At 36.7% G+C, this 11,277-nt stretch overlaps 1 protein-coding gene across 1 annotated transcript; it reads right to left on the bottom strand.

The window, feature by feature from the left end:
- Positions 1 to 6,159: 6,159 nt before the first annotated feature.
- LOC120316629 (protein maelstrom homolog) lies at positions 6,160 to 10,221 on the bottom strand. Its single transcript, XM_039362416.1, has 3 exons — positions 10,017 to 10,221; positions 8,038 to 8,116; positions 6,160 to 6,877 (listed from the first exon to the last, which is right to left on the bottom strand). Exons 1-3 carry the CDS (start codon positions 10,197 to 10,199, stop codon positions 6,786 to 6,788), a joined length of 354 nt encoding a protein of 117 aa, XP_039218350.1. The 5' UTR covers positions 10,200 to 10,221; the 3' UTR covers positions 6,160 to 6,785.
- Positions 10,222 to 11,277: the final 1,056 nt, after the last annotated feature.

Raw genomic sequence — 11,277 nt, 5'->3', positions numbered from 1 at the left:
CACTGATCCTGGCGCTTCTGCTGAGCCCTGACAGCCCTGCAGCTCCAGCCATCTCTCACTCAGGCTTGTGCAGTGCTGCCACAGGTTCAGCTCATTCCCCTCCCCTGCTACCATTTTTCTAGGATGGTCACGTACCACCTGCCAGGTGCCAATGTACCACAGGTGGTACCCGTACCACTGGTTGAAAAGCCCTGAACTAAAAGACCCAGCAGTTCAGAAAAAAAAAGAGAAATCATCTATAGCAGGGGTGTCAAACTCGCAACGTCACATTATGTGTCACGATGTATCGCAATATTTTTGCCATTGCCGGCAATGGGGCAGGCGCGGTTTCGTTATGATGCATTTGGCCCGTGGGCCAGCAGTTTGACACTCCTGATCTATAGCATATAAAACTGTAACAGCTGCCATGTAAGACAAAAAGGCACAAAAGTAGCAGATGCATCTGTGAATACCAATTAGCAGTAAGAGACATGATGAAAATTCATAACACATGAGCAGACTTAATCATAGTTTCAGCTGGGAAGATGTGAGCATCCTAGACCAAGACAAGTCCAAAAATGCTAGAAAATTCCAAGAATACCAAAAACCTCACATAAAATTTGACCAGTCATATGATAAATCTCTCCTTCTCTCCCTGTATGGTTTTAATTTAATTGTATTTAAATTAATGTTTCTCTCTCTGTCTGTGTCTCTTTTAAATGCTGCTGTCCTTATGTGACTCTTTAGGAGAGAACTGACAGATAAGCAGCTTCTTCTAAATACAGAAAAAAAATCTGCTTGAGAGGGAGGCCCCACACCACTCAAATATAAGAACGAGCCGAGGTGGCGCAGCAGTTAGAGTGCAGTACTGCAGGCCACTTTAGCTGACTGTGTTCAGCAGGTCAGTGGTTCAAATCTCACCGGCTCAAGGTTGACTCAGCCTTCCATCCTTCCGGGGTAGGTAAAATGAGGACCCAGATTGTTGGGGGCAATGTAAATATATATATACATTGCTTACTGGTGTACACCGCTTAGAGAGTGCTTGCACTTAAAGCGGTATATAAGTCTCATAAATAAATAAATAAATAAATAAATATAAGGTTATATATTGTGTAAAAGCCATTTCAAATGCATAGTGAACAATAAAAGATAAATTTGCAGTTGAAAAGTGCACTCAATCAAATCAAACTTTCAGATCTGAAGAACTGATGACCCTTCTAGTAATCAGTTCCTAAAATATTCTAAGCATCTCACTTGCCCCCACTTTCAGATAGAACTGAAATATATGTAGCTTGGATAATCATGGCATTAATAAAGGCCATGAATTTCTTACCTCTGCAATTTTACTCAAGTTAGCTTCTTATTCAAATCACTTTAGCAAGAGCCCTAATCACCAATAACAACTTCAAATGTATTCAAAATTATTGCAAGTTTGTACTTTACAAAATGTAATGGTCACCCATATCCATCCTTGTTCTTTTACTCTTTTGTCATTAGGTTATGCTTTACCTACACCATACTAAATAAAAAGTTATTTAAATCTACTGCAAGTTTAAAAATAAAATACTTGCAAATAGGAGAGTACAGTTCTTTTTTTGTCTGTTATGGTACTAAATTAAAATTGTTGATCAGTTCCTGAGTTCTAAGTAAATAATGGGGAGGTTTATTAAGAGCAGTTTTAACTTATCATTTAATATTGCTGTAGGCAAGAATACACTGATAAACATAGAACAACCAATTTGTGATGTCATTGGGGAAGAATTTGAACTTGTTGTTTCTCAAAGGGTGGACAGAGCTCTGAATAGGCTGCCAAAGATGTGACAGGAAGGATGGTGAATATCTTGTCCTTGATGTGCCTCCTTCTCAAGTGATTGATCCTGGATCCAGTGATGACAGATAACTATTGCTGACTCTTTAAACTCCTCTTTATGGAAAAGATATTTGGGAAAGATGGTAGGGCAAAGCTTACAAGCTCAGTAGAAGAAGCAGATTATCTTAATTTGTTGCAGCCAGGATTTAGACCTGGGTACTGGAGATAAACTTTATTAGTAAATTTCATTGATAATCTGTAGTGGAAGTGCAACCTTATTACTACATTGGATTGTTCTACAATCTTCAGTAGAATTGAACATAGTACATTTCTGATGATTTGCAAAGGTTGGGGATTAGAGCCACAATTTATGGAGGTTCAGCTACTTCCTAAATCAGTGTGTGTGTGTGTGGGGGGGAAGGTTCAGCCTTTGGGCACTCCAATATATGGCACCTCAGGGCTTAGTCCTCTCTTGTTGAATATCTACAGGAAACCACTGGAAAAGGTAATCTGATACCGTGCTGTCATTATGTTGATGATACTCAATTATACATCTCTACCCAAGACTGAACACATATTTTGACTTGGTGTTCAGAGGATGTATGGATTTGGATGGCGAAGAATAAGTTGAAGCTTAATCCAAACAAGATGCATTGACTGCTGATCCAGAAGTCAACTGATCCTGGGACTATTCCAACTTTAGTTTGATGTGGTTGTGCTTCCCTTAAAGGAGCTGGTTCATAATTTGGGAGTCTTTTTGGATTCACTGCTCCCTGGTTTCACTAAACAGCCCGTATACTAATTATTTTCTTTGTATTTTAGTTGGCATATACTTAATTCTTTGTTATTCCTAGCATTATTATTTTTTTTACAAATCTGTTTTTGGATTCCTGGCACAAGCTCTACAGAACAAGATAATCTGTTTTTACTCTTGCTTTATGATCTGGTTCTTTTTTCATTTCCTGTATGGATTTTAGAAATTTGTTTCCAGTTGTGTGTGTGTGCGTGAGAGCGAGAGCGAACGAGGTGTTAATGTCAATTTGGTCCTGGAAGAGGAAAATATAAGAAATTCAAAATAACACTGCTTTGACCCTGTTTAAGAGGCAAAAGAGAAATTCTTGGCATGCTCTCAAGATTCTGTTTTGATAACCTATAATACAGTTGTATTTCTGCAATCATTGACCAGACCTGCTGCAAAAAACTAACATCATCTTTAGGAATATCCACCCATTTTGTCTGCATTATCATGCCACTGGATCCTATTTATCATTGCTCATAGTTCTGAAGTCCAAAACATGTCTCATTACACTCAATTTCATTAAAATTGTCAACTACGGGATTCCATGATCACTTTCATCCTTCTTGTCTGCTACTTCCACCTCAATTAAGTATTCCTTATTTATTGCTGTGGTATCAAGCTACGCATAGCTGATTCCCTGGTATCTTCTTCCACCTTATGAAGAAAAAAGTTGTTGATGAATCAAAAAGTCTAACAAGTCAAAGACAACTGATTCTCTTCTTCTTCTACTGTATGAAGATAGTTGTTACCAAGTTCCTCAAAAGATCATGCCTCAGAGACATGATGTCAGCCTACTTAGTCTATTATTATGACTTCGTGTGTTCCAATTTGCAAGGTATCATCCACCTCTTCTCCTTGGATGGAAAAACAAGAATAGACACCAACAACAGACTGAGTTTATTTGTTCATACACGCAGGTAATGCTTTACAATACTGGCAAATTCATTCATTTGAATTTCTGAGTGCAAATGAATATTTAAACATACAATATGATTCCTCTTCCTTTTGCTTCTCTTCCTTTTAAACAAATTATATCCTTTAACAAAATGGGATAAAACTGTAAGTACATAAATAAAGCAATTGTCTGTTCTCCAGTCATGGGAGTCATCTGTTACATTTTTCCTCTCTGTATTAAGAGCTATGCTTAAAATTTGATGTCAATATTACTTTGGAATAAACTCAGATGCCTAGCAGGGATTGGAATAAAGGCAATACAAGCAGGGTAGACATCACATATCATGTCAATATTAACTGTGGGCTGGGTGGGTATCATTTAACTCAATGAATCAGTGCTAAAGAAAAACCTTCCATAAAAAAGGTCATTAGATTTTATTAAGTAATACTTTGTAAACTGCCAATAACATAGACAAGACTTAATGGAGTAACTTTTCCTCTGAGAAGTAGGCACATTGTATATTGCAGCTAAAATAGGTCATCTTGAATGCTACATTTCAACAAAACTGTATTAGAAAGCAGCCGCCCCCCTTTATATTAGGATGAATATGCAATCTTTCAGATGTTGGTGGACTACAGCTCCCATCAGTTCTCAGCACTGGACAAACTGGCAAAGAATGATAGAAGTCAACAACATCTGGATCCCTTCCTGCAGATTCCTATTGTGTATTGGCGGATCAAAGATACCTGCCAAGCAAGAATTACAGCTAGAAGTTGTTTTTGTTTCTTTACAATCTCATGTATTTTCAGTGATTTTTCTTTCACTTTGCATTCCTTTTTAGTTATCTAATACTTGTAGATCAGTAATTTCTGGCATAAACTCACCTAGCTGATATTTTAAAAATGCTAGAAGTGTAGTCATACTGACAGCCTCAGTTAAGTTTGTGGAATGAATTTTTTAAGATCAAAAACCCTTTTCAAAACAGGACATGCTGACTTTCCTGTTTTTGTAGGAACTCCCATGTTCCTAGAATAGCATAGCAAGTATGTTTCCTGCTATGCTATAAACATGAATATCAACTAATTAATCTGCAGACTTTGTAAGATCCTCTTACAAATTGCCACTCTTGTCAATCATTTTATATACTTTGTTCTGAACTGCAACCAGCACAAGTCATATATATTTATTTTACTTGATCCTTTGGGGACACTTTTGTCATAGAGAAATACAGTAAACCAATTAAGGCCATACCCTCCTTTAGGAAGAAAAGATCTGAGAAAAACAAACAATATCTATCACATCTTACCATCACCTGAAGTCTTGGGGGTATGTGGAATTTCTTGAAAATGACAATTAGAATAATTTGTTTGAGCTTAATTAAGAGCTGGGAGAAAAGTGTGTGAACAGAGACAATACAAAGATTACATTAATAATAGTATGCTTTATTCTCTTTTCAAGAGATTTATAAAGTAACTCTTAAAATTAGCTGCTGGGTGTTTTAGGATATTGGCACTTTTTGGATGTTGCAGATAATACTAGGTAAGCAAACACCACTGAATGTCTCATCTCACAATTTCCAGCAGATGCATGATGAACAGAAAAATTTACTCCAGATGCATGCAAACTCTATGGTCACTATACCTATATATTAGCTAGGACTAAAATCATCTCATTTATAATGACACAATTCCTTTTATACACATGCAGGCCAATTTATTTATATGTTCTTCTACATTCAATTTGATGTGGTAGTTAAGTCACCAGGTCAGAAACTGGGAGACCATGAGTTCTAGTCCTGACAGAGTTCTAGTCCTTCTCTCTCAGCCCTAGGAAGGAGGCAAGGGTGAACTACTTCTGAAAAACATTGCCAATAAAATTGCAGGCAGTTTGTCCAGGCAGTTGCCATGAGTCAAAAATGCCTGTTAAAACACAAACTTAATGTAGAATAGTATAATGCATTGGAACTAGAGAGCTGCTCAGATTTTGGTACAAGATGGGGGGGCCTAGATAAATATTTTAAATAAATAAATACACTTCTAATGTAAGAGGACTGTGTGAATTTTAAACTATAAGTATAATTTGATTGTATATAATTTTGTTTGGAACAAAATGACAAAGTGTAAAATGTGTCAGAATCTTGTGCTTTTATTTTTAAATACAAGTAAAGCGATAATTTGGATGGGGGACACAGTGATTCCTTTAGAGCAGGCGTCCCCAACCCCTGGTCTGTGGACTGGTATTGGGCTGTGGCATGCCAGCAACCGGTCCACACAAACAAGCAAAGCTCCATCCGTGGGATGAAGGCAGCACACAAAACCACACACTCTCTGATCCATGGAAAACCTTTCTCCATGGAACCGGTCCCTAGTGCCCAAAAGGTTGGAGACTTCTGCTTTAGAGAGTTGTTCATAGGTCTATCATGCTTGACGTACAAAATAATTCTCTTTTCTGAAACTTCTATTTGAAGTGATCAACAACTTTAGATGCATACAACAATAATGCAGTTTTCATACCTCACATAACACTGCACTAGTCAGTTCAGGCAATATGAATGCAATATCTGTCTCTACAACAGTATAGTCTCCATTTGCTTTCATATTATTTTATGTTATATTTTGCAATCTCCAATTCCTATATGGCACACTTTGGACACCACAAAATTCTGGCAGAAAATGGTTAGTAAAATAAGAACAGTAGTTTAATATTGGTTTAAGAAAGACTGATATAACATGGTTTTGATTTATAGGTATCCTGAAAGAAATCCTAAGGAATAAATAGCTTTTATTACCTTGTTATGGCATTTGTAGAATAGCAGAATAACCTCTACTGTTTTACAATTTCTAATTCCTGGGTACTATAAGAGTTTTATAATACACTCAATCAACTGCACAAAATCTAAACAACAACCATTAGTGGTAGTAGTTTTATGAAAAATTATCCTATTACTAAAGATTTCTTATATAAAGAGCAAAATTAACTTCAGTGGGAAAGCAAAAAAGGTGGCTAATCTTTGTACTCTAAAAAATGATTTGTAACAATCAAAGCATAGCTTGAGAAATTAGTCTTACTAATTTCATTTTATTCAGTCTCCTCTAATTTTCATTAAACATTCCTAATCAGAGAAATATTCATCATAGCCTGCCTTATAGCAACTAAAACATGTTACTTTAAGAACAAAATTTTCCTAAATGATTTTTTTCATAAAAATATAACACATATAGCAGATAAATGTAATATGTTTATATTCCCAATGATAATTATAATTACATATATAGAAGCACTGAATGCTTCTAACTGTTGGACTACTTGAAAGTGCTTTCTAGAAACTGTGCAATTCCTCTTCCACTTCTAGGGATGGGTTCATGCCTCATTTTCACTCCTGAGGGAATTACACCTTTAAAAAAAAAATGCACTGCTGTCACTATATAAGCTACATTGCTTTACATAGGATTACACAGAATTTACACAAATTTAACATCATACATACTCCATAAACTCACCCATCACAATTTAAAATAAGTATGCCTTGGAAATAAAAAGAATCTCTATTCCATAGAACTTTAGCAGATAAGGAATGGAATATTTTTTTTCAAAATGGGAAGATAGGAAAGGTACATTGAAATTGAGTTTAGTTCTTGTGATGATATGGACACAGCCATTACATTTTCTTGGGAATGGCTTGCCACTGGCTTCTTCCAGAATGAGCTGTGATTTCCTAACTTAGCTATCTGAATTGTGTTGCCAATAGTTTTCCCAAGTTCTACCCAAGCCTGACCCACTTAATTTCCAAGCCAAGACAAAACTGGCTAAAGATAATATAACCACATTAGGTAACTGAACTTCAAACAGGGTCATATTTAGAATTATTAGAAATTATTGTAACATTTTAATTTGTTCAAGAAGTAACAAGCCTAACTGAGGTGCCAGTAAATACAATTGGTTAACAATACAGGACATTTATTTGTGATTGAGTACAGCCTGTCTTCCTTCCCAATCCTGGGAATGGAGGGGAGAAGTTTGTCAGATTTCTCTGTGGAAAACAGGACATCATCTGAAAATGCAGCTATTATTATGGTAATTCCAAAGAATTAAGCAGAATTACTTTATTTAATATCTTTTGCCAGAACAGTATCATTAGCTAGCTTGCGAAAGTTCAACTGCCTACATTTTCTTCCAAAGAAAAAGAAAAGATTAGAAATGCACAACCTGTACTACCCCAGAGCCATTCGTCTGACCTGTCAAAAATTTACAACCAAACTACATGGTTTAAATAATTATGTTAGTTAAAATAATTATGTTAAATAATTATCAGGAATTATCTATAATATAATGTAATTATTTTTCAAACATTTAACAACAACTAGAATAATTTTATTATTTGTATTAACCCTGCCCAATTTGAGTGTGGCTTTAGTAGATAAAGCTTATTAAGACCTGACATACATAAGGATATACTTCAATGAGGAGATATGTTATTGGATTTCAGTTAGTATTATTTTTTAAGAGTAGTATGTTATCCTCACATCTGAATTTGCAAAATAAATCTCTACTTACCACTACAGGGTGTGGCACCATGATCCTTATTAAGAGATCTGAAATAACTATCATTTCCAGTGTTCTCAACTTTCCCTTTCTGCAATTTAAACACAAGATCACCTATATATGTATGCTATAAAGAGACTGAATTTTGCAAGCTTTCTCTTTCCCACCTCATTCATTTGGTCATTTTATTTTTTGCAAAGAAAGGCAAAGTGGATTTAATACTTAAGTGTGCCAACAACCAAAACCATTAACCTACTTACACATTTATATCTTGAAATTCAAATTTTCCAAAACAACTTACTGTACTATTAGTAGTAAAGCATTTTGAAATAATTATTAAAAACAGAAACATAAATAACATATCTGCAAATACTAAAACTTGGCAAAGAGTCTACAAAAGTTATAAACAATATTCACTTGTCCATAGACCATTTTTCCAAAGATGAAAGGTTCAACCAAACATTTTTTACGGTGAACTTCAGTCAAATGGCAATGTTCTTAATGAGTAATGGCTTCTGCCTTGCTATTTTCCCATGAATACATTTTACTGAGAATGAAGTGATGACATAAAATTTACCCAAGATAAAAAAGCCTGGAGTTCCCTGGATGTTTTTCTGAGGTTTTCTGTGATTTACTGGATACTTTTAAGCAGCACTCAGAAAATTATTTCGCAAGATGACCATTCTTGGGAAAACGTGTTAATCATCTCCATTTCAAAATGGTATATTATCAAATTAGAGAATATCTACAACCAAAAAACCAAGCTCAGAGAACACCAAGAATTCAACAATTTAATCCAGAGTTACATATAATCTAGTAAAACTATTTTTCAGACTAAGGATTGAGAAAGACCCAGATCTTTAGAAATAGTTTTGTAACTTTTCTATATAATATATACCTTTAAAACCCTACATAACATGGGTCCAGGGTAACTAAGGAGCTTGCCCCACTTGTGCCATTGGAAGAGGCCTACTAGAGATCTTGTCTGTTAAGGCAGGGGTCCCCAACCTGTGGGATGTTCGCGTGGCCCATTGCATGTCACCACATTGGAGGTGTTTGTGGCCTCACTCATGCGAGCGCTCACGGTTCCATTCACGTGAGCAACAGGTGTTCGTGCACGCATGTGTTCAGCTCCCCCACAAAACCATCCCTTATTTTCCCCTCCCCCCCCACTCCAGGCTGCCAATTCTGAAAGGTTGGGGAACTCTGTGCTAAGGAACTGAAGGAAGTGGGACGAAGGAGGAGAGTCTTTTGGCCCAAGCAGAACATTCTACCACGAGGGGTGAAAACTGCCCCCTCCCTTTTGGCCTTCCAGAAGGGTATTAAAACCTGGCTTTTCTGGCTGGCCTCTTGGCTCTTGTTTGTTTTAATCTTTTAATTTTTAAACTATTTTTTTATTTCTTTCTGTACGTTATCCTGCCCTGAGTTGCCTTATAGGGGAGATGCGTGGTACAGACATTTAATAAATAAAAATAAATAAATAAATCAATAAATTTTGTGGAAAACTTCGGATACCTCTACAGAGTTGTAAATCATGTGCTTCTGAAATCTCTGGGTTAACAATAGGCAAAGGAAATAAAGAGTTATGAGATTCATAAAGGATATAGCTGTCCCAAATTAGTCCTGATGTTTAATGAAGTGTTCACACAACTGGCCCGAGTTATTGTTTTAAATGAACTGAACCGGGGAGATATTGGATGATTTTATGAAATAAATGAAAGAACTAAACTTTGATATTATTTGTTCATTAAGTCTCCCTTTATATATTAGTAGGACCCATATGAAATGCTGATAAATGCTGAAAACATGAAGGGGAAAAATACTTATCTGAAGACCTTACGGCATCACTTTAAAACATAACCCAACAATCATTCTCATTCTTATTCCCTCCACCCTCTCTCTTTCACACACACACACACACACACACACACACACACACACCCCACACATTCAAAATAAGCAGTATATCAGAAAAAAAAAAGTGAACTGACCTGGAAACGTCCAGCATCCAGCACTATCATCTTAGGGTTTGTTGTATTCTTACAGTTCTTCTCAGTTAGTGGTAAATGAGATGCAGTTAACTGGATTTCATACATGTTTGCTAGAGAATTACTGATGCAGTATCTAAATTGAATAGAAAAACCACATACTAAGACAAACTGTGTAACTGTCATAGCTGAAGAAAAATCTAAATGTAATTAATTCAAGTAATATGACCTGTACCAAGATGGCATCCAACTGGAAGTAAATCTAAGTAATTTTGTCTGACATGGTCTGCAAATTTCTCCACCTAGTCCTGAAGCTGCACCCGTGTTTTTCTATACAAAAGGGTTGAAGTCACCCAAAATAGGGTTGCTAGTCAGCTATCTGAGACACATTAAAGGCAGAAAAATACTGTTGTTTTAACACCATTACCGCCACAAGTTGGGTATTAATAGTAGATGTAAACCACTACTGGTCAAGTTTGTTCTTTGTTGACTGCCAGCAGTGCTCCAAGACATTTAATCTGTTTCACCACCCTCAACTCTTCTGTAAACCATGGAGAATAATGGGATCCATGAAAGAAGAGACGCTGCATAAGTATGATCCAATTCAAAGTGTTGGCTGCACTCCTATTCCAGGTGATAACCAAGCCCTCAGTTGGATCATGCAGCAAACAATCAGGAAATAATCACAGCTGTCTTTGGATCTCATATAGGCCAACCAGTCATCGGGAGCAAGGAACTGAATATGTATTCCTCCCTAGGTAGTGCAAGGAAATCCCAACTCCTAGGCTGTGATCTGAGCCTGACAAAGGAGTCATAGAGAACTCCCCCAATTCCAGATCCCATTCCCATTGTTCTGACAAGAAAATCAGATTAGACATGCAGCTACACCCTGTGTCAGGCCCTGAATGACCTATGGCTCTCATGGTGGCAAACCTCAGATCCTCCCTCCTAGAAAGGACAGACTAAAGTCCCCAAGTATCATAAGTCTAGAAAATTCTACTGCCAACCCAGAAATGAAGTCAAGGAACTCAGGAAAGGAAGTCATTATGCAGCAGACAGGTTGGTAAGTAACACCAGTCCCAACTGATTCCTGGAGCCCAATTTAATTAATGGGTCTCACATCTTGTGACTTGTGGTGCAGTGCCCTGAATGCGCTAAGAAATTCTCAAATAAAAATTGCTACTCCCCCATCCTCACTTGGGTTCCCGGCTGATGCCATATCTGAAACCCAACACAACACATTTCCAAAAGGAAACCCCCCTCC

Source organism: Crotalus tigris, unplaced genomic scaffold (assembly GCF_016545835.1).
Source record: "Crotalus tigris isolate CLP2741 ecotype Arizona unplaced genomic scaffold, ASM1654583v1 scf7180000019435.32059, whole genome shotgun sequence".
NCBI lineage: Eukaryota > Metazoa > Chordata > Lepidosauria > Squamata > Viperidae > Crotalus > Crotalus tigris.
This window is presented reverse-complemented; position numbering and strand designations above follow the sequence as displayed.

Excerpts from the sequence above, each read along its gene's own strand:
- LOC120316629 (XM_039362416.1), bottom strand. The coding sequence starts at position 10,199 with ATGACAGTTACACAGTTTGTCTTAGTATGTGGTTTTTCTATTCAATTT. Across the intron at positions 8,117-10,016 it reads TGGATGCTGGACGTTTCCAG|AAAGGGAAAGTTGAGAACAC; the intron begins GTCAGTTCACTT and ends TTTAAATTGCAG. Across the intron at positions 6,878-8,037 it reads TGGTGCCACACCCTGTAGTG|GTGTAATTCCCTCAGGAGTG; the intron begins GTAAGTAGAGAT and ends TTTTTTTTAAAG.